The 24,907-nt window shown below is 37.7% G+C and overlaps 2 protein-coding genes across 4 annotated transcripts in view; one reads left to right on the forward strand and one right to left on the reverse strand.

The window, feature by feature from the left end:
- Positions 1-631: 631 nt before the first annotated feature.
- The window catches only part of LOC6574764 (transcription factor kayak), a 35,326-nt gene continuing 11,050 nt past the window's right edge, over positions 632-24,907 (forward strand). Inside the window, exon 1 of one of the 3 annotated variants that reach the window (XM_044008180.1) lies at positions 632-1,407. In XM_044008180.1, coding sequence (XP_043864115.1) covers positions 697-1,407 — 711 coding nt within the window. In that variant the 5' untranslated portion in view covers positions 632-696. Of the gene's footprint in view, positions 1,408-8,588; positions 9,757-20,667; positions 20,905-24,907 lie in introns of those variants that run through there. The other 2 variants (XM_015167648.3, XM_002000757.4) reach the window with 2 other exon arrangements.
- Positions 16,528-17,732, reverse strand: LOC6574763 (protein phosphatase PTC7 homolog fig). Its single transcript, XM_044008181.1, has 2 exons — positions 17,613-17,732; positions 16,528-17,558 (listed from the first exon to the last, which is right to left on the reverse strand). The coding sequence occupies exons 1-2, from the start codon at positions 17,622-17,624 to the stop codon at positions 16,686-16,688; spliced, it is 885 nt and encodes a 294-aa protein (XP_043864116.1). The 5' UTR covers positions 17,625-17,732; the 3' UTR covers positions 16,528-16,685.

Raw genomic sequence — 24,907 nt, forward strand, 5'->3', positions numbered from 1 at the left:
TAACCAAAATAATTATAAAGCAACTTTATTAAATAAGACACAAATAAACAGACATAATAAGAGGCAGTCACAGTGAAAGCTCGCTAAAACGAATACAACATTTTTGAGGATTTAAGATATTTAAAAAATGTTCTCTAATTAAATTATTTTTTAAAATATAATTTATTGTAAATACACTTGTATAAATAATTATACTTTTTGAAAATTAATTTTTTAACATTCATTAATGGATTCACTTTTAAATCAGTGAAGATTCAAAAATTAATTTATATAAATACGTATAATTTATTTATTGATTTATATGAATATACATATTTATTAATCAAATTACTGCCTTCATTTGAATGTATATTTTTGGCAATTCTATTTAAACTACAAGCTTCACTGTGCTCCACTAAAGCCTATAAAAACCTAAATTTTCATTTAAGAGATACTCATTGAAAAAGCCATTTACCATATTGAAGAGAACAAATACCCAAAAACTTACCAAATATTGCATAGAATAAAACTTATTAAAATAAATAAATAAGAAACAAAAATAATTAAGATGGAATATGGGCAAATATATGAATAAATAAATGATAAACTAAGCCAAAAAAAAAAGAACAAAAATACAAAACAAAAATCAAAACAGCTGAGAGTGAGAAAGAGAGGGCAAATCTTGTGATAAACGTTGATAATTTTGTTGCATTGTTGATGATTGCCTTACAAGCCAACAAAATGCAACACAACGGCAGCAGTGGCAACGGCAGCAGCAACAGTAATCTGCAGCAGCAGCTACAACAACAACAACAACAGCAAAGGTTGCAGTTTAGTAATATGACCGATAATTGGGCTGTTTGGGCCAACAACAATAATAACAGCAGCAGCAGCAACAACAACAACGTCGCCACGCAGCTGCAGCTACAGCAACGCACTGCCTTGTTGATAGCGAATAGCAACAACAAACAACAGCTACAGCAGCAACAGCGTCACAACAACAACAATAATATGACAACAACAGTCAATTATAATCAGCACTGGATACAGCAGCAACAGCAACAGCAACAGCAGCCGCAACAACAGCAACAATACATGCAACAAACTTACATCAACTACACGCAACAACAACAACAACAACAACAACTGGCGCCTGCAACAACATCGGCTGTCAGCAGCTGCTACTATGCCACGCTGCAGCAACAACAACAGCAGCAGAGGCAGCAACATCAGCAATCGCAGCAGCAGCAACAATTTCTGGCGCCCGCGCAACGGCACATGCAACAAGCGCAACAGGCGCTGCCACAGGACGCACAACAGATGCTGCGCGCGCAATTCACTGCCGCAGCAACAGTGGGCGGTGTGGGAGGTGGCGGGCGCGTGGAACAGCAGCAGCAACAGCAGACCCAACAACAGCAACAATGCCATGTAAGTAAATATTATGATGCAGAAAAAACATAGATACAATACAGAAGTTTATTTTTGTTTAAAATAATTAGTGTAAATCTTAAAATTAAATAATTCATAAAAAAAAAAAAAAACAAAACAAAACAAAATAAGTCGACGGCTGGGATCGAACCTGGGGTAGCGCTGTTTAACAGGCGTGCGCCTATCCTGTGAGCCAAGCTCTTTCTTTGACTTGATGTTGAAGTGAGACAATATTCCAATTAGCTAGAACAAATGGCAAATTGGCTAATTAGAATTTTTGTTTAATTCTCTTGATTTATTTGGTGCCCGATTTAAATTTCAACTTTAGCGTTAATTAGAAGCTCAAATGTTTCTAATTTTTCAAATATAATTAATTACAAATCATAGCTAATTACGTTTTGACAGCAACACTTAGGCAGGGTTTATATACACTTAAATTACAGCATGCTATCTCACTCTATATGCGATGACTTTTTCCGCCTTGCTTTTGCTTTTCATTTTTGCGGTTTTGTGGGTGGAGTCACTTCAAGCAGTAGGCGGAGTCTATGTTTCTTTGTGTGTGTGTGTGTGTGTATGTATCGCGTACATCTTGACATTCAAATTGCGTCTTATTGTTAGTTGAATTACAACTGAAAATGCGCTTAGCGAAATGGCGAACGGGGCGTATGCGCAACGCACATTACGCATACGGCGCATGGCCAACTGAATGAAAGGGGAAATGCGCACAAATAAAAAACAACAACGAAAGAAATTATTTGTATATATTTTTAATGTCGATTTGCGCGCAAATATTTGCTACCACATATATTTCACTGCGGCGTGGGAATGCCGCACCCCAAGCGCAAAAATACGATTTTTTTTTCGCTTTTTTTAAATAAGTTAAATTTGTTTCAACTCGCAAAATGAAGCTAAACGTGGAAAGGGGGAACGAGAACAGCGAACAAAGTTGGCGCATGTGTGTTTAAATTAAGCCAGCAGACAGCTATAAAAATAATAATAAATACAGAAAGCAAAATAAAAAATTTGTATATGTATGTAATTAAATATGTTATATTGTATTATATTGAGTCTATGTAGAGTAAGAGTAACAGTCTCTTTGTTCAGATAGAGCATTAATAATCATTTGATAATTTACTTTGGCAGCTATTGAAAAACCACTCAAATTTATAAAGCATGAATTCATTGCGAATTACAAGCGAAAGTCATAAAGAGCTTAATCCGCCAAGTACTTTGGATTTTCATTTCAAAAAGACTTTCATATTGTGTATTAATAATTTGTAATGTAGGAAGTTTAGCAGCTAAAGCCGAAAAATAAGGCTTTTGTCTTAGTTAACAAATATTTATTCTAGATTCCATCAGCTGCTATCTTTATTGCTCGTTTCGTGGTGTTTCCACACGCACATATATATATATATATATATATATATAGCTCATGTTAAATATGAATAGATGTAAGGTCTTTGTCACCATGTCATGAACTGGCTTTCGTTTCGACTTTAGGTTAGTTCCAAGCTCCCTTATCACCAAGTTGAAACAACAAAAACAACAACAACAAGCTCGAGATAAGATGACAATTGTAAAGTCACGAAGCTGGCCAGCTTGGCCGTGCCAACTGCCACGCCCTGTTGAACTGGGCTGCCCTGGCATGCCCAGGAAGTTGTAAACTGTTCCAAATACGCTCGAAAAACAACAGCAACAGCAAAAAAAAAAAAAGCGTAACGGAAATGCCAAAACACAAGCCACTAGAGAGACATGCCCATATTTGACCAACTGTTCCTTATCAACCGGAGGCGAACGTGGTCGCTGTTAAGTAATTAACATTAACAGCGCATAGCATAAACAGCACTGTTAACAAACGGTTAAAAAGCAAGTTAGAAACTGAATTAAATATATATATAAATTACCGTGTTTTCAGGAAGGAATATTAAAATTTGATAAATCATTCTTAAAAACAAAAAAATATGTATACAAATTATGAATAAAATAATTATGAAAAATTCATAACAATCACAAAATTAAACAATCGCAATCAAAACAGCACAATTAAAACATCAATTTGAGTGTTTTGTAAAGCTTGACCTTTACAGTTTGACCTTCAAGAAATGCTTTTAAAATGCAATCAATTTCAATCTGGCTAATTATTTTTAAGGGGCGATCAAAAAGAAAGTGTAATAGGCAGAAAACCAGTGATTAACCAATTCATTATCAATATTAACTAAATGGAACTTAAGGTATAAATTTGTAAATATGTCTCAATTAAAGATTAATTCAACCTGTCACGATGATTATTTTATTAGAATAAACTTTTTATTTAACTCCATTTAAATTAATTTTTATTATTAATAGATTAGCTAAACTAAAAGGTTTTTCCAAATCAAGTAAACAAATTGTATAACTAGGAACTTATTTTAAATCTGTAATATGATCTAATAACCTATTACTCACTTATGATTCATTTAAATGTAAATATTGAGGACTTACAAGTGGCTGACTCTGGAAACTCTACCTTTACTCGGAGAGAATCGGTTAGAGCTGGAGATTTCATATGCTGGTGTTTTAGACATTAAAATTTCTTTGTTTCCTTGACTTGAATTTTATTGCATTCTCAATCATATACATTCCATTCTAGCCCAACACAATCGATAAATAGTTTACTAAATAGATACTTTGCCTTTTAATTCGCAAAAGTCAAAAAAACTTTATTGATTTTAAAATTTGATATATAGTCGTATGTATATACCAAGTCCAAACAGAAAATTTATAAATTATTTTCTTTAAGCCTTTTTGATTCTCTCAAAATTACTTTGCAACATCTGATTCGTATCCGCTGTTATCTGCTGTGTGACAGACTGTTAATGTTATTGTTGCAGTTGTGCCTTGCATGTTAATGTTATAGATTTTTGTGAGCTGTTAAACGCCGGCTGTAGCTGGTCCTTGAACTTTGCTTTGCTTTGTTGTCATTGTTGTGGTTGTTGTTGTTGTTGCAGTTGCTTTTAGTGGTTTTATTGCAGATGTTGTTGTTGCTAATTATTACAAAAACAATTAAGCGCTCGAAATGAACAACTTTAAATTGCAGTCGTTTAACTGTTGTTGTTGTTGTTGTTGCTGCTGCTGCTGCTGCTGCTGCTGCTGCTACTGATATTATATTTCGTATGCTTTATTTTTAATGAGCGTCACATTTGAGTATTATTTCGTATACCCATTCAAAGTGGACAAGTTAAGAGTATGACAAGGTACATATACCACGGGAAGCAGCTAAGAATACTTGGGAACTTTATGCTATATAGCCTGATTTCTTATTTTTAATGAATTGAGCTGGTTAAATTGAATATTTATAATTAACAGCTTTTTATTTTTACATAAAATCGACATACATTATGTCTTAGCTGGGATCTTAAAAAACTATTGCATGATAATTCTAAATGAAATGAGGTATACCTCTGAATTCTAATATGCACATATATCATATCATATCACATCCTAACTTGATCATTTCCAGGGTAGCTGCTAGCACGTAATGCTCGCCCAGCAGCTGTCTCGTTATGTTTAGCCCAGTGCAGTCGATTCTACAACAAAGCCATTAAATTCGTTAATCATATATTGCGTCGCAATGTGCTGCAGCCACGCCCACTAGTGCAAGGCCCATTAGCAAAAAAAAAAAAAAGAAATAGAAGAAAATCAGCTGTTTCTGTGTCTCCGCCTCAAGGTCTGGTCTTAAAACATTCGAATTTGATAATTTGCTTTAATTTATAATTTCGATTCAAATGCTGTTAAACGTCTGCGAAAGTCCAAAGCAAATTATGTCCCTGAAACAGATTTGGCTTTTATTTTTACACTAATCAGCAAAGCAATTGAATTTGGCTTAAAATAGATGCCAACTTTTGTCAATTGCGTTTAACAAAAGTTGTTTTCTCCCGCAGAGGATGACTAAGCCCCGTCGATTGGAACGGAAATAGCGCATTAGTCAGCCCTTTGAAGAGATATATGTACATATATTATAACTGTTAGATCGTCTTGTTCTAGACGACTTTAAGCTATAATATGCATATGTGTAGCATAGTTTTAGGTTGGCCACACTGGGTTGCTGTCGAAGTTACGGGCCGGAAATTCCGTGATTTCGATGTTCCGATGTTCGTCAACAGAATTCCACGAAGTTCTATAGAAATTCCAAGTAATTCTCTATGTCGAAAGCAATAGCCATAGTAATATGGAACCGATGTCACATATGACGTAGGCGACGACAATGGAAATGACGAGAATAGCGACGATCGTGACGATCGTCAAATAAACAATTAAACAAGACAGTAAGAAGAAGACCCTATCTCTCGTCAGATACTAAAAATTGAGTTCATAAAATACGCTAGATTGGTAGTTAGATAGTTAGTATAGAAAAGTGAGAGGTAACTGCTTTCATAACAGCTTAAACTGCGATTATGTAAAAAGGTCAAATAAATACAATTATATGCATGGATACTTTCAGCCCTTATTCGATATCTAAAATGGATTTAGAGATAGTATAGAAAAGTGAGCGGTAATTGCTGTCATAACAGTTGCACTTACAGTTATGTAAATAAGACGAGCCTAAATAATAATTTTAGATTACAGGGTATTTATATGTATATTTAGAGCCCCTTTAGGTTATACACATAAAGATTATGGACAGGGTATATAAAAATATATATCTATATTTTAAGCTCTTTTATGTTGTTTTACAAATGTAAATAATACCATAAAGATTATAATCCAAGAAAACAACTAAATATTATCATAGAGAGCTAAAGAAGTATTATTATTTGTTATCATCTTTTGCTTGATTTGTAAAACGCATTACAAATATAAAGCAAGAGTCAATTTAATCTTAGTTGTTCTTTGCATATAATAAATATTCATATATATTATATACATATATTATAATATTATTCAAATGACAATTCACATTTTTGCTTTACTCGCTATCAATAAAAGCAAAACTTTTATAAAGTCTTTATGTTTCTAATAGCTCCAAAACTAAAAAAAAGTTAAGCGCAAGAAATTTTGTATATACAAGTGTCGTATATACTAGACTTTTACTTATTTTTAGGCTACATTCTGCATTTAACATACAATTCAAGTGCTTTCAAATTGAACGAGAGGGTATATGTTAGTCGAGCACACTCTCAACTAGATTAATAATTTTGCCATTCAGTTACAAAAGTCGTAAAGCTTCTGGAAGATTTTCAAACAACTCGAGCACACACACACACACACAAGTTTAAATATTCTGTTTTTTTTTTTTTTTTTTTTTTGCTATGAAACTCATATCGGAATTTATTTGTTTAGCTGAAAATTGGTTTTATGGGTGCAGTTCCTGTTTAGACTGAGGATCAACTGAATGCGAACATTTGCGTTTGGGTCGATCAATTGCACCGTGCACCGACTTCCTCCACTTGTCACCTTGCCGCCGTGCCGTGCCATGCCGTGCGGTGTGGTGCCTTCTTCCTTCCGTCTGTTCCAGTGTCTGCTTATCTAATTGAGTCAGACAATTGGAAGTGCCGCGACGCCAGCCACTGTGGACGGCGCGCAGACGGACAGAAATGCAGTCGAGGCGAGGCGAGGCGAGTCGTCTTATCGCGGCGTCCTGGTGTGCGCCGGCTTAATGGCTGGGCAAGATTTAGACGCCACTCGGCTACCTGGCTACCTGGCTAATGGGCAGGTCTGGCCAAACCTAATAGGCGCATTTAGCACGCGTCCAAAATGTATCTGAAAGATACATTCAAAGCTCTAGCTTATTTGTGCTGCTTTGGGCCATTCAATATGCATAAAAGTATGGTAAAGGCAGCTGAGCGACGAGGGTAGTCTGAAAAATTATGGCTTATCAGATTTTGCTGTGCATTCTTTGGAGTCCTCACTGTGCTCTCAAGTGGGCGCAACAAATGGCTTTCAATAGGAGTCAATTGGCGATGGGGACTGCGGACCTGTCGCTGCGCGAATACCAAGCAGGGGGCCTACAGCGAAGCCAATTTGTATACACACAGGTATTCAATGTGCGTGTGTGTGTTTGTGTGTGTAGAAACCCCGATGAGTCATCGCCGCTGCGTGGGCTGCCACATTGGCATACATAACACGAGTTGAACATGTGCACAGCAGAGCGAGCAAGCGGGCGAGAGTGCAAGCTGACGTGTGTGTGAGTGAGAGAGCGAACCAGCGAGAGCAATGCTGCTGAAATCAAAACAAAATAAAAGGCGGCCAACAACAGCCGAGCGGCCAAGTAGAAAATGTCAACAAACGAGCTGCGCGCCAAATTCTCTAATTTGAGTGCAAACAAAATAGCCGCTCAATTGCTCACAAAAGTTGAGTGGGGCAGCGAGAGAGCGAAATAGAGAGGGAGAGCTACGCTCAAAATCTATTGCATGCGATAAAAATTCGTGTTTTTCTGTTTGACTGTTCCTGCTTCTATGCATGTGTGTGTGCTGAGAGAGAGAGAGAAAGAGAGCAGAGCGCGCGAGCAATCTTCTTGCTATCTGCTTTGTGCCATCATTCTGACAGTCATTGTTTGCTCTGCTTGCATGCAGTCATTCGTCAGGGCGGATTATCACTGTGAACTGGAACTTGAATGAATAGTTCCAAGTCGGAAATAAACTAGGGACCAATTTTTGGGAACAATTTAAATTTAATTTGTTAAAATGATATAATTTATTTTGTATGATGTATACATAATAATGAAATTTCCTTTACATTCAAACTTAATCTGTAAACAGTCTAATAATATTAACAAATTTATTTTCATATCATTACGTGCACCAAGTTTTATTATTTATTTTAGTAATTTTGCAAATAGTTTATAGGCAGACTGAACAGTTTAATATATATGAGGAATTATGAGTTTCTTATTTTTTATTTCAAAGTTACATTTTTTAAAATTTTAATTCAGTATATATCATTTTCATATCCCAATTATAACTATTTATAGCTATACGTTTTTCTTCATGCTTTTATTAAGTTAAACCCAATCGTAATTAAATTAATATATTAACATTAGCCATATTAAAGTAGGTTGGTAATCTGTAGCTGGTTCCATTTGCTAACTAACGTGCAGCCCTGGTATACCAGTAGTATTTAATTTCCAGCATAAGCCGGCGCATGTATGCGTGCGTATCTGTGTGTTAATCGTATGCATGTGTGTGTGCCTGGCAATGGCCAAAACGTCACGCGAACGTACGGATGACGACGGCGGGCTGGTTGGGAGCTACTAGCTCAGTTATTTTTCGCTTTTTGTTAAGGCAACGCGACTGCAACGGCCACGGAAAGCCACGCGGCTACGTCCCCCAGTCACTGTCTTTGTCTATCCGTGTAGTTAATTCCCCCCTCTCATACTCGCCGTCTCTATCTCTCTCACTCTGTCTCTTTCACACACGCGCTAAGCTACGGCTATCACAACAACAATTCGCCGCGTAACTAGCAGACAAACGTTTTTATTGTACGCTCGTTTCAGTTGAATTTGTTGCTTCTGTTTATATGTGCGTTCGTATGCATGAGTTGTTGTTGTTCTGTTTTTCACAAGTGCGCTCGTGAACGCAGCAGAAGAAATATCATTTTCGTCCCAGGTATTTGTTTTTATCCAGAGTAAAAGCAATTGCCTGCGCGTGTATGTGTGTGCGTTTGTGCCTCTTATCGTCCATTTGTGACAACGTCAAACGTCATAAAAGTTGTTGTTGAATTGCGACATATTCAACAGCCAAGGCGAGCGTTTTGAAACTTAAAATTCGCCGTACGAAGTTCAAAGCGAAATAACGGCTACAGCAGAGTGGTGGGTGCGGGACGTTGCCAGTTACTCTAGAAAATTCTGCGCTACCCGTTAACAATTTATTTTAACGCAAACAGAGGGCAGACAGGCTGGCAACAACAGCAACAGCTACAGCCAGCAACAACAACAAGTGTGACAGCAGCAACAATTTGACAGCTGGAAAAGTAAACCGCAGGCAGAAAGAGATACAAAATAAAACAGTGACAGAGCGTGAGCACAGAGAGCGTAAGCTAAAGAGAGCCAAACAATATATCGCCCGCACATGTAAATTTGTGCATTGTGTACGAAATTCGAAATAACAAAGCGAAACAGTGCTAACAACAACAATAGTGACAATGAAAGTTAAAGTCGAACGCACAACAAAAACGCAACCAGCCGCGGCAGCAGCAGCAGCAGCAACGACAACGGCAACAACAACAACGAGGACATTAACAAAGGCTGTCGAGGAGGCGGAAGATGAGGTGACAACGGCGCAAGAATTGGACTTTTTGCCTGATATGGCAACAACGATATCGACAACGACAGCAACAATAACCACGACGGCAACAACTCCGCGCAATCTTATCGTAAGTTCTAACCTCCTCCCCTGCCAGCGTTGCTCCATCTATGCATTCCTCTTTTATTTATGAGGTTCGTTGGGTTGTTTAGGCTGTTGCATAGAACGCAATAAGTTTCCCCATTGTGCAAAAAATGGAAAAAAAAAAATCTCTCAAATTAACAGTCAACAAAATAACAACTCGTTGAGAATTTTTTTTTTTTTTGCAGTCAAAAAACTTGTTTAAAAAAATTTACCTTGTTTTATTTTTTACGCTTATTCGCCGAATTGTATTGTGCGCAATTTTATTGTATCTTTCCAGTGTTGCTGTTGTTGTTGTATTCGTATTTATTTTGTCGACATCTTTGGAATTTCAATTCACACTTTTGTTGTTGTTTCGCATTTGCCTTGCTCTCACTGCCGTTGTGGCTCTCGCACTCGGTCTTGCTGCCTCTCACGCACACAGGCACACTCACACGCTCTCACAGATACGGACATGCGCTCGCACACGTACGCGCACTTTATCGCATGCGATTTGTGTAAACTACTATTTTTTCATTTGCTTCTCACTCAAATTCGCCTCACACACTCAATTGCACTCGCCGCAATTTCGCACTCACTTATTTCGCCATGCGGCTTTTCAAGGCTGGCCGCACATTTGATTCTGTTTTGCCATTTTAGCATTTTCGTTTTTATTCTCGTGGCGTTTTTTTTCGTCTTCTTTTTATTTTTCTATGCAAAGATTTGTGTGGGCGTTGCTATTGCTGCCGCCACCGCATGCAGCACGTGCGATTCACGATGTCTTTAGTTGTCTCTTTTCTCTTGTACTCGCACTTTGCGGTTAGTTGGGTTTTCTTCCACTAAGGTCAAGGCTGATTATCTAGCGCGTGGCTGTCCCATAGATGAATTACTCATGGGGCTGCCCAGCAATTTCTCGATGCAGCGAAAAAGAGTGGAAATTATGCTTATCACGCAGAGAGGCCAGCGGAAGCTAAGAAAATGTCTAATCTCTTGTGTTGCTCAACACTGAAAAGTATTATAATAGAATGTATCGAATAATAATAGTGCTGCACAATAATGTTAGGTAATTATGCTTAAGAAATTTTTGCCAACTCAGGCAACATTGATTAAGTATGTATATAAAAACTGAAGTTGTTGAACATAGTTTTGTAAAGTTTTTTAACACCACCTTTTAGATTTTAGCAATAACTATTTCATATGTATGTATGTATTTGTTACGACGACAGATTGATAAAATTGATCAATCTACTATACATACATACATAAATACGTAAATCATGCAGATTTTCAAGCACATAAAAGCTGTAAGGCTTATCGAGTTTTAAATGTTATTGGAAATAACATTTCTTTTGAGATTAAACATGTTTTTTGAAAGTAAATTGCATAGCTAAATTTGATGCGATAAATCGCTTTGATTGCAATACAATTTGATGTTTTCATAGCTGGTTTTCAAGCTGCCTGACCTCTCTTCTTTTTAAGATATGTACATACATAATATATACTTATGTTTCGCAACAAAATTAAATACAATGCCAAGGTCAAATTTTGCACAGCTGCTGCTGCTGCTGCTGCTGCAGTTGCTGGTTAGCCTAAGCTCTGCCTCACTACCTTCCGATTGGAATTGCAATTCCAATTGGAATGTCAAACGGATCACGCGTTTTGTTGTGGCTGCTTTGAGAACAGCGCGAACAGCCGATTGCGAATTGTTAATTGTGAATCGTCAATTGTGAATTGTCAATTGTGAATGTATGGATGCGCTATGCCAATGGGCCGTAAAAGGCGCGTTGCACTTGAAACACACACAAAATGCCAATTTCAGTGGCTTTTTGTTGACGTAGTTGTTGTTGTAGTTGTTGCTGCTGCTGCTGCTGCTGCATAAAATATGCGTCAGTTGTTGTGTATGCATAAATACATAAATATTCATGCATTAAGAGGCAGTGCATTAAAAGTCGAGTCCCCACAGGTGATAAACCTTTTTACGACTCGCACTTTAGTTTCTTCTTCTTTTTGTTGTTGCTAAAATAAAAATATACCCTGTAGACATAGGGGTAGCCTTTGAGTATATTGAGGTTTAACATAAGCTTGGATTAGACTAAAGTGAAAATTTTGCTATATTCTTGATATTGATATTTATCGATTTGCTGAGAAGTAAAAAGGAACTTATTGGATCATATACACTCTACGAATATAGTTTTATAATAACCCAGATCTAAATCTTCAATTAGATATAACGAATAATATATGTATAGAACTAATATCATACATCATTTTAAGAAATTCTTTCGGAGATTATAATAATCAAATAGACTAATCATATAGCATTTACAATATTTATGTAGTTACAGCGTATCTTTCAGTTGCGTATGAGTATAGGCTATTTGCATATTCAAAGCGAACTCAAACTGAAACTGAAATTCGACCAGATACAGATACAAATGCCACACACAGATACAGATACAGATGCAGATGCAAACGCTGATACATTTGATCGGGCTGCCATGCCACGCTGAAATTGGGAATTTAATGCGCGCATCAACTAAAAATAAATAAAAAACGGAAAAATAAAAAAATAAAAATTAGCTGCCAACTGCAACGACGCGTCGCCCGCGCTGCTGGCTTATTAAACAACAATCAATATATAATAACAATTAAGCATTAATTGTTGTTATTGTTGTTGTTGTTCTTCGTCTTCTTCTGCTTATGTGACTTTTATGGTTGTATTAACTTTGGCGTGCCAAGTTTATGATCGTCCGATGTCCTCGGTCGACGTACATAAGTGTGTCTAAAAAAAATATTATATATATATATGTATATGTATACATATTTATCAGTTATATACATATATAAACTTATCTGACTTTTTTCTTTGTCGCTTGCTTCCAAGTAATTTCATTGCATTTCGTAATTCCTGGCAGTTTATCTGGTATTTGTGTTCGACAAAACCAATACAGTTCGAAAAGACAGCCCACCTGATAGATTGATTGGTTATCTTATAGATACGTATATATTTTTACTTGTTGGAATCAAATAGCCTTAAATATATAAATATTTTTATTTAATTGTCAAACTGGTATAAAAATAAATATAAGTAATAAAAAAATATGCACTTTATACCTAATAATTTTTTTTAATAATTTCATTAGAAATCGCTCTAAGGAGTCAAAGCAAAAAAAAAAAACAAATAAACAAATCATAAATATTCGCTTGATTTTTTTATGGCAAAGGAAATATCATAAAATTTTGAAATTAAAGCGAATTTGATAATGAACCCATAGTTAAATAGGGGAACCCCGAAATCGCAATTGCTGTAACTGTGACAACTGTACTTTGAGTGTATAAACGCCTAGATATTTTTTATCGCTTCTGTGCGATACGAACTCTTCGCTCGTCGTGACGTCAATCAACTTAAACTATTTAATGTCTAAAGCTCACTTTGAGTCTTTGGGTCTTCATGAAAATAAAAAATAAATAAAAATACGTTGAAGTCGCACCCGTAGATAAGCCGGTTTTTAATTATTTTTTTTTAGTTTTTTTTTTTTCCTGAAAGAGCGAGACGCGATCGCATTGAGCACCTAATTTGGTAGTAAATTTAGCTGGCTGACGTCACAAAGCAAGCAGAGCAGCGTAGACTGAGGCTCATAAACAGAGTGAGACAGATAGACAGACAGACAGGGAGAGCGAGATGCATTGTTGAAGTCTAACATTTTACGTTGCGTATACGCAGCGTTAATATTTGTATTTGTAATACTCTGCATACGTGACTAATTGGAGCGTATGGAAACTGTAAAAGCAAACCAAGTTCATGATTATATAAGGTATATATGTTTGCCAATATATATGAGTATATATACATATATATAGTTGTTCAGCCGGATGAATATACGACTTGGGCATTGTAACACTAGATACTTCGAGCAAAATCTACATTATTATGGTCTCAATATTATTATAGAAATAATTCTTATCTATTAATCCATTTACGTTTTACATGCCCCAGCTATACGCATTACCTAATTAAAATATGGAATAAGAATCAGAATTCCACCATACAGATAGAACGTCTTTGTTGCTTGATCCCACGAAATCTATTGTTAAAATAGATATTACCTATTGACAAAATGCAAAAGTTTTAAATTGAGGCCATGGTCAAAGTATTTTTCAAAGTTTTGGAAATATCGGATCAAAATTTGAACACTGATTTTTTGCAGAATTGTCTTGATATTTACCAAAAGAGATTTAACTCTGATTATAGTCTGATCGAATTCATTTGATTGATTTATTTCAAATTTATAGCTATATGTTACAGAGTATCTGCTAGTCGGGCAGCGCCAGTGTTGCTTTCAGTCCACTCTGAAAAGGCTAAATACTGTATTTGAGGCGGCGAAAAGCAAATTATGTCATGTTATATTTTGAACTAACGATTTTGGGAAAGCCGTGGGAAATTGAAGGCAAATGTCAAATGTTGCGTGTTTTCACTTTCGATTCGTCGCAACAATAACAAAACTTGGCCGGAGGCGTTGCTCTATTTTGTTACTGTTGTTTGTGGGGGGCGGATGGGCGGTGAAATTCCGAGAAAGCAATTAGGAACTTGGCTTAGTTTGTTGAACTCTAGTCAAAGGTTGAGCCTGACCGGGTGGGGAAGGAGGAAGGTGGGGGTGGCGTCTGTGAGGTACTGTTAGCTGACTAACTGTAATTGAGCTATATGCGGCTAGGTATATGGTAGCCAATTGAAGCGGAAATCGCAAAGCGGGGCGAATCGAGGGCACCGGCACATCTGGCCACGCTGCACTTTTGCCGAAGCAGTGAAAGATTTACACGCATCGCTGGCAATGCCAGGCGAGCGTTGTTGTTGTTGTTGCTGGCGTGGCTCGTGTGGGGATTATTTTGTGACGCGTCATGGCGCCGAATTCCAAGAAAGAGGCGCAGCATTCCGCGCTGCCAGCAACCAACCACTTCGAGAAGTGCGAAAAATGCCGGCGCACTGAGATAAGTTAAAGGAAATCACAAAAAAATAAAAAAACGAGAGCTAAATGCATTAGTTCAGTGAGAACAACTAACAGCTACCCTGTTCGAATATTGTAGATATTTATTCATATATTCATATACGGGCCGATAGCTATATCTCTACTGTTCTGCTAACATTGCCATTACTACATCGTTAACAGTGTCAAGCCTAGCTTTAACAGTCCTGTAGCTGAAAAAACTAGGGTAAGAAGTTGTCTCCCTCTAGCACATGTAATCAAAGGGACAGAGTTAGCTCGCGCAAAATCTGATGCATGAGACAGCTGGATGGTGAAATTCATTCAATATACAGAAAGTGAATGTGGCAGAGCCCATATGAATTTAATTTTTTGCAATAAATTAAATTATAAGTATAAAATGATATGCATCTGTGTATATATGTACATGAGAAGTCTCTGAATGTCTGCGTTATCCAGGTGGAGAAATAACTGATTTATGTGCAGTCTCTACTGCATATTAACATTATCCTGTCAAGTTTAGAAAAATACACTGTTTTGTACCCTGTAAAGTACAGGGTATATATGTACATATACCAAAGAGTTGCCACCATCTCTAGCCAATGCTGTGATGCCCCACCGAATGGTGCATGACGTGGACCATTTGGCGTTGCGGCTGCTCCTTGGACTTCGAACAGTTGTTGTTATTGTTGTTTTGTTGTTATTTGTCTTTTGTTGCTTTTGCTTAAAATATGCTGGGGATTTCCAACGGTTTTCACTCCTTTGCATTTGCAGCACTCTCAGCTCAATTCGTCCCACTCAAACGCTCTCTTGGCATTTTGGGGCTCAGTGTAGCGCTCTCTCTCTCTCCTCTCTTTGAGTGCTTTTTAAGTTGTGCGAAACGTGTTTTGAGTTCAAGTTTTAGCGCTTGCGGCGTTATTTGCTCCTACGCCAGCTGCGCCTATTGTAGGGGAGAGAGGGAGGGCGGCCAGGCCGCCGCTAACTTGGCTTAAATAAGCGCATGAATTCTGGCTAAATTGCGTATGAGTCATCGCCGAGCGTAGTGGCGTGTCGTGGCGCAGTTGTAGCCACATTCGATTCATTCATTTCATGCTTTGCTTCTGCTTCTACTTGCTGGTTTTTTTTTTCTTTCTTTTAGCCGTATGAATGAAATTTTGCGCTGTTATCGCAGCTACCTAAAGTTGACTTTGTTTTTCTTCTTCTTGTTGTTGTTGCTGGTGCCGTCATTGTTATAACTGTTTATAGGCATTCAAATATTTGCAGTGGCAACAAAAGCAATGCCTCAACACCTAACTAGTTATATATGCACATATATAAATCTATATATATATATATATACACATATATATATACATGTATGTGAATGTATGTATAATAGTTCATATACTGCATGAGATATTAGAGGATGAGATCTCACTTAAAGTAAATATTGTTAAGAAACAGTACAGAAGTTAACAGTTACATATTAGTTGCAATTGTGAGATCCTTAGTATTTTAAAGGCCTATCTTAACTCAGAATCTATGAGAGCGGGAGTTATACCAAGTTGGTATGCGGGCTCACACTCGCTTAAGATGCAGATTTTTATTGAGTTACAAGTGTTTGATAACAGCTAATTCTAATACACATCATATGTAAAACGGATCCCCTTGAACTCAGTAACTATATAATCTCTATAGTTTATATTTTGAGGATCTCCTCGGACTTTTTTTAAAAGCACAAGATCAAAATCCTGAAATGTGTACCAATTACTCTTATATGAAAGACTATATAACAGAAAGCTAAAAGAAGAATACACGTTCTATTAGGTTATCCAACGAATTTTAGTTCTAAAATGTTTTTTTTTTTTTGTGTAAAGATAATTAAAATTTCATTTGTCATTACGTATTGCTTAAAAGGGTAAGACTGTTAAAATGACATACTAGAATTTATCCGTGGAGTCAAACTCGTTCTATAGGTGCGTCAATCCTTATCGGGCACATCGACGCTGGCTAGGATGACCGTTATGTCATCGGGCTTACCTCCAACGCCATAGTTCATATTGCTTGCCTTGGCCTTGAGCGCGAACGGCGACTGGAACGTATTGCTAAGGGATAAGGTTTTGGCCATGTCCACCAATCGATTGACTGCGTGTTGTAGGTGCTCCATTCGTGTCTCGCCGTGCAGCGGTTGCAGGTGACGAACCAACATGCTCTCGGGCACATTGTCGAAGAGGCCATCCGTGGCCAGCAGAACCAGGTCACCCTGCTGCACGTTTATGTGCGAGGTCACCGCCTGCTGGGGCGAATCGCATAGAATGCAATCCATGCCCGGCTCCGGTGCCACAGTCAGCTGATACGGCGTATTGAAGCCGTGTAGCTGCTCATCGGAACGATGGAGCACCTTTCCGTTGCGCAGCACCATGAAGCCGCTGTCTCCCAGATTGGCCGAGTGCAGGGTGCAGTCACGCCGATGCAGTGTCACCAGGCAGGCGGTGCTGCTGCCGCAGACCTTGCCCGACATCTTCTTCATTTGATCGAAGCTGTCAATGAGCAGTTGGCGCGGATCGGAGCCATCGTACTGCGGCTGCTCTGCGAACTCACTGCAATTCGTCATCAGCTCCTGGGCAAAGAGGCCAGAATCGATTCCCAGCCTACGCCAGCCGCCCACACCGTCTGCCACGCCCATTGTTTCAGCCTTCGGCGTGCTGCTCACAAACCAGCTATCCTCTCCATACCGATGATCATCTATCATGTGCAAATGATCATCGGCTAGCTGATCCTTAGAGCTGCCCTGTATGGCCTTAATCAGGCGGGGCAGACCCTTTGTCTTGGTGGTAGAGCTAAGCAGTCGATACTGAATATAGGCATAATTCACTACCTGAGAGGTGCGATTGGAGAGGTTACGCACCGTAAAGAACATTCTGAAATTTTGGGTAAAAAATTTGTATTCAATTTATTTTCCGATTTATAAAAAAAAATTTCAAAATGTGCTCCCCAAATATATAATTTAGAGTCAGAACAGTCAGAACAGTTTGAAAGCATTGCAACATGACTAAAATATAAATAAAAAAAAAAAACTTTGAGAGATAGAGAAAAAAGGAAAAAAATTATATATTCATGGATATTGATTAGTTACATTTTAGATATATTCCATAGAACTAAATATATTCAATTTACATATATTGACTCCCTAATTAACCTGAATTATGAGTCAAACTTTGGACTACCAAGTGGACTATATACCATAAAGCTTCCCGCCTTCGTAGCTATCAATTCAATACTTATGATCTTTACACGTAGACAGCTCCGTCTTTATCAACAGGTTGCTATCATGCATAATCGCAAGTTTATTTGGCTAGCTTTCCCCTGTTTCAACTGAATAATTCAGTCATTCAACAGCGCTGTCTTCCTGGTAGTACTGTTGTTAGCGTTCTGTAATCTTATCGGCTAGTTGTACAGGGCCTACGACACAGAGTCAATACCTTTCGCACCTCTTTGTATAAATCATCACCGGAAGTGGGCAGCGGATCCAATGCGTTTTGCTTATCGCAATTGGCCTATCAAGCAGGTAAAACAAGTAAACAAATGCTTCATGCTGCAAATTATTTATAAACTCCTGATGTAAACTGTTCCAGAAATCACGCGTAGCGTATCAATTCCAAATGAAATGATATATTTATATATAGATATGGATCGGCGGATTCGCCGAAATTCGGCAGTTATTCATACCATCAATTGGGCACTTGAGCCCAAAGTTCCTGTGTCGAAGTAAGGCCGCATATTTATCCCAGAATTATGTCACATACCAGACGATTTCATACTCTATTTGTATGTATGTACATACTATACGCAGTTCCAGTTTCGTATTCGCCTTTCATTTACATTCTTATCGAAGTAAGGGCATTGTGGCGATGACGTTAGACGCTCGACTTAACTGTAAATTCCTGGAGCAGACGACAACGTTCGTCCAAGTTGGGTTTTTATTATAAATATAACATATATTTAATATAACATATATATAATATATATGCATAAAAATGGTGGCAATACGGACGCGGGACCCTCATGTACAATTGCGGTACAGTTGCCACCGCGTAGTATAACAGATTGCCCTGGTCATGTCTATTTTCGTTGCAGATTCCGATTCTTAGCTCATACGCTGCGGGTGCATTGCGATAAAAAGAATTAAATATTCATATACAGATTTAGATAATCGTCGTACAGCTTATATGCAAACCCCAACTAACCGCATTATTACACTTAAATATGTACTATTTTTCTATCGATATACATATTTCTTACTGCCGACTCATCAGTTTCATTCCATATGTTTCTAATATATGTATAATTCTCATTATTGTAACCCTATTTCCTTTCTATTTATCTTTGCAGGTAAGTAAATCCAAGGGTTACTGCAAATCAATTACTGCAAATGCTTCGTGTCACATGGCCCAGTTCCAGCTCCAATTGCAGTCGCCATCGTTAAGTCCCTCTGCCCCCTGATATCTCACTTTTCCCCTTTGTAGTAAGTGCCTTTGATACTCTCATTGTAAACAAGGTCAGTGCGGACTTTTCTATACCCCGCGTACAAATTAATGATGGGTATGTATGCGTGTGTATACCGTCTGTTATACAGCTAAAACTGTTCGAGCTGTTATACACGAAGTCGAAAAGTCGTTATACAGTCTTTACCTAAAGCTGTTCGGTACCTTATTCCAAAGTGCCATACTGTCAAAACTGTTATACATAGTGCTTTATATACAAATATCTCATTATTATAACCTTGCAGGCTTGTGCCACAGCTTTCGCACATACTGCAGGGTATTATGCTAGTCTAACTTGAAACTATATTTTGCGTTGGGGCTTCCTTTGTGCATAGAATATTACAAATAGAACGTGCACAGTCGCATGCCCCATCAATATTTGTGTGAATGCTGACATATCGTTGATAAATTCGAAGCTAGAGTAAACAAACACCTGCTCGCCTGCCACACACCTGTAGGCACTGGGGTAGATACAAGGAAAGCAAAATAAAACAGCCAAATCGCAGCGAATCGAACTACGGCGATACGATGGGTCGTTCGACCCATTTTTTGGAAGCGCAGCGGCTGATAAGGCCAAGTCGAGAGACCAACTATGGCGGCCTACAAAGCCTGGCCATTGTAATTATGTGTGTATGTATGTGTGTGGGTGTAAGGAAGGTACATTACCTAGGTCTTCAAATATAGTTGCTTATGTCATAATCAAATTGTCTGGCGATAAGATAAAGAAGCTGTTTAGCGAAACGTCGCCTAGAAAATGTTGGGGCGTGGGCACGTGAGCCCAAAATGCAAGGCAAAACGGCAGTCTGGGCTAAACCCAAGAGCCAAGTACACATACACAAACACAAACACGCATACATACTCAAGCACACACATGCATGCATACAAAGCCAAAAGCTGCGAACATTGTGCGGCCGCTCAGGAAATGCCGAACGTCTCGAACAACTTTTAACTCACTCAAACGTTGAATTCGCTGTCGCCGCGCTGTCACTCTCAGCCACTCTGAGAGGTAGAGAGAGAGAGAGAGAGAGAGAGAGCAAGTGCGCTGTGGAATGCGATAAGCGCTCAAAAGTCGTTGGCGCTGGGCAGCTCGCATATAAAAGTCGTCAGCGCAACGATGACGCATTTAGTCGAAACCCGTTGGCCGTGTGAAACGTTTCAGCAAGTGTAAAGCTGAGTTACAAGAAGAAAAAAAAAAACTGTTAAAAGCTAAATGCGAAAAAGTTTGTAAAGCAACAAAAAGAATATCCAAACGAAAAATACTGTTGAGCATATTTTGTAAATAAAACGCGGCATGTGCGAGCGAGCGCGCGAATAATTCTCGGAAAAGCTGACAGCAAAATTAATTTGCAAAAAATAAAAAAGAGGAAACAAAAAAGAAAAGGCAAAAAGCAGCTACATTTACATTTAAAGTGTGCGTTGAGTCTAAATAAAATAAATATACTACAACAATAACAAATAAACAGAAAAACGAATTTCGTCAGAAATTTGCATTTGTCATCGGCACAGACGACGTCGTCGCCTGTTGCGCCTATTAACGGCAAAGATATAGCGAATATAGATCCACAATATACGGCAAACATGACCCTGGACAGTTACAATATCTTCGGCGATGAATATCATCTCTTTAATATGCCGTTATCGCCATTGCCCAAATCGGTAAGCAAATATGCAAATAGTTATAAAAAAAAAAAAAAAAACAGTTGTTTCGCTTATCAGGCAAGTGTAGGGGTAACTGAAATTTCCAGAAGCCTGAGCCCAGTTGTCGATTTGCAGTTTTGAAAACATTTATATAAATACTGTATATGTATATACTATATAATGTATATATGCATGCATATCTCTATCGTTGCATGCCTTATCGTTCTTGGAAATTTCGTCGTCGTATACCCTTTGGTTTTTACATGTATATTCGACTTTTTTATTCTTATTTTTTATTTTGCGCCCCCATTATTATATCGTATTTGATGTGATTTTTCTGTTTTGCAATTGAATTTGTTTGCTTAATGATTAGACGCCTTATCAGCACAGCGATTTATGTTCCACGTTATATATATTTTTTTGTTTTTGTTCTTTCCCCTGCGATAATATTATTAATAATTATTGTGTGTGGCAAGTGCACAAATAGTTCAAATAGTTTGTAGGCGGAACCCACCTAAAATCCATTTGCTGATAACTTAAAAATATTTCGAATATTTGTACAGTTATGAAAGACCTTGTTTCTTAGGGTTAACTCTATATGAACGGAAGGTCGAAAATGAGTTTCTTTTTGTACCTCCTAATGAAAAAAAACAAAAATATTAGTTAGCTATATAAAATTTGATTGATGTGTGCTTTTTCATAGATAGCGAGCTATATACATAAATATATTGCATATCAAGTTATATAAATAACTGGCTGTATATCTTGGGTATTTTTGATAGTTTGATGTAACTTGTTCGATTTCTCAGAAAATTTAAGAACGGGTAACTGTTATACTACCAATAAATCTATAACACTTTGTATAACAGCTATAGCTACAATCATTTCTCTATATGTATAACACTTTTGAAAACAAAAAAGGTTTTATATGATGAGGGTTTTCTGGCTTCTAAATATTCTTCTAGACTTTGCGCCTTTTAAGTATTTTGTTATTATATTTTGAGCGTGGATTTGTACATATGTATATACATATATATTTATGTATGTATATATCACATCCAATGGTTTTATGTTACATGGAAATCTATTTGGCTGCTCACCCGCTTCAATTTTGCACCCCTTTAAAAATAAATCACGTTGCCAACTCATGAGCGGCTACAAAAACAAGTTGTCCGTTAATATATGTTTACTTTTTGCAGTATTTTTTTTTTTCCTTCTTTTTTTGTCTTTTTTGCATTTTTTTTTTTTTGCATATTACGTCCATTGCATTTCACAGTCCAGTGATCGGGCGGCTGACTATATTGCACACGTGCGATATCTGTGAGCAATTTATCAAGTTTTTTGGGGTTTACATCTGTTATATACAAAAATGTATATTTGTGTGAGTGTGTGTGTGTGTATAGCACCTTTGCTTATAATGGCCCGGGCAGGGTTCAATGTTCAGCTTAACTGGGCTTAAATGCGAGCGTAGAAAGCGAATTGAAATTGGCAGCCGTCGCATGCATGACCCTTTCAACTTCCACCAAACTGGCCCAAAAGGCATTCGCTTGACACTTGATACTCGCTTTCATAAGCATATAAGACATGGCTATATGTAAGTATATAAGCGCATATGTACATATTTCCCATATCTTACATATACTTATTGCTGCAATTGGGGCGGTTCAAAGTAATATGCTTCAAGTCAAACACTTGCGACTTCTGACATATGCGACTTAAGCGACTCAAATTGTTTAATTAAAGGCGCTTATGCACAAGTGCACTGAGAAAAATATTGCTGTAGCTTGCAGCAAATATGATTAGCAGGACAAAAATGCATTCAGCAACTCTAAAATGGGAGATATTACAAAATTAATGTTATATATGAAGTGAATTGTATACTACTAATTTATTATTATATTTATGTATTATCTTTCAGTTGTACGCATATTTTCAATTATAAATATTATTTCATTATTACATGAAAATATTTATCATTTCGATTTTAAATTTTCGCTGAGTGTATTTGCCATTGATGCTCTGCGAGGGAGTTACAAGGGTAGTCTATCACTCATTTAAGTAGATGCACACTAAAAACTCGTTCAATGAAACAACATTTGTTGTCTATGCGTGTATGTGTGTGTGTGTGTGTGTGCCCCCTCACACTGAGACCCAACACAAAGCGGCTGAAGACAATTTCAACTTTCTTTGGCATACAAATTTCGACTTTGGCACTCTTAATTAACTGAATATGGGCAAAAGTGCACAGAGTGTGGGGGACATTCGATAGCATTCGATTGTTTTCTTATGAGTTTTGTACGATTTGTTTTACTTATTTAGTTTTTTATGGTTGGGGCGCACTTTTCGAGTGGATTTGTGGGCGTCTTTGGACAGCTCGTGGGCCAGAAAGTAAGAAAGCACTTGATAAATACGTGACAGCCGGTGTCAAAAAAAAAAATAAATAAATAAATAAATAAAAATAGCTGAATGCTATAATACAAATAACTACCCATGCAAAGTATTACGCGAAAACTGAATTGAGTGAATAGCTAATGATATATGGGTCAAATGGATTGAGAGAGAGAAATTTGAGTGTGTGGATGGAATGTGAGGCAGATCAATCACAGTCAATCAATCGATAAGTGAAGGCAAGGAAGCAAGAGCTATTAGAGAAATATAGATCAGATATGTAGATATAGGAATGTATAATTTGATTATGCAATAAGTTAGAGAGTTAGAGAGATAAAAGTCTGAGAATAATAAGAATTCTTTCACTTGAATTTCCACTTGGTTATGATCTATATAATATATCAGTGGTATTGGCGCCTTGGTATATTTCCTAAAGAGATCTTCAACTTTCAGCGGCGCTCGTCACTCCAAAGATAACTGTTTCGTATACCAATTGCTCTTGTAATTCGCAACTAGTTGAAGCACAGCTGGAGTGCAATTGCAGCTGTTGTTGCCCTGTTGCCAACTGACCGTTAGAAATGAATTCATTTTGTGGCTAAGCAAACAAGAAAGCTATGGCCATTAGCTGAGCGTGTATGTATGTCTAAATATATACATATTTAGAGAGATATATGAGATAGGAGATATATGTTTTTTATGGCCATTAGCAGACAGACATCCCAGTTAATTGCAGCGTGAAGTTGAGCAGTGCGGCGCGCTCATTGAATTGCAATTCAATTTTTTGTGCTAATGCCTCAGATTGCAGGTATTATATATGTATATGTATATGTACATATATACATATATACTTATATATATAGCAATATAATTTGGACTGCAGTCAAGTCTGCTTGAATTGCTTTGGCTACTAATTTGATCGGGCATTTTACTTTTTGGCATTCTGTCCTGGCCAAAAAGGACATTCTGTCTAACATAATATTCTACTCTTGTTTGTAATTTGAGACAGCAGTCAAGTGACCAGCTATTACAACAACAACAACAACAAACCGCAAATGCACATTTTGCCAATTTGAGCAGAAGTTTTTGGCCCTTTGGCCCGGGCGTCGCATTGTCCTTCTTGGAATTGTGTTTGGCCAAGCCCTAGCTGCCTCTTGGCAGACACGCTGGAAAAGTGAAAACAACTTTTACTACTTGTCTGCTTGTCTGTTGGCTGTTGGCTGTTGTCTGTTGTCCGTTGTCTGTGCCCGGGCACTGTCTGCCAGCTTAAGCTGTTGCCCCGCCGTCTGTTTGGCCCCTCGTGCAACGCGACTTGCATTTTACGTGTTGTCCTTGCGTCCTGCGTCCGTGGCGCCTCGTCGTCGCGTCGTTTGTTTGCCATTTCCTCGTCGCTAGCAAAACTTTACCATAAATTTCCTCGACTCCCCCGCAGCTCGGTTTGTTTTTATTATTTTTGTTGGATTGTTGTTGTTGCTGCTGTTGCTTTAGCTGATTGTTTTTGTAGCGCGTGTCGCGACAAAATGCATTTAAATAAATTATTCCTAGACCAATGTCGCGTCACTTTATTAGCCGGGTATTTCCCCGCATTTATGTCCGACTGTCCTTCCGTCCTTTTGCTTTTTAGTTTTTACTTTTT

The sequence above is a fragment of the Drosophila mojavensis genome, unplaced genomic scaffold (genome assembly GCF_018153725.1).
Source record: "Drosophila mojavensis isolate 15081-1352.22 unplaced genomic scaffold, ASM1815372v1 contig_231, whole genome shotgun sequence".
NCBI classification, from domain to species: domain Eukaryota; kingdom Metazoa; phylum Arthropoda; class Insecta; order Diptera; family Drosophilidae; genus Drosophila; species Drosophila mojavensis.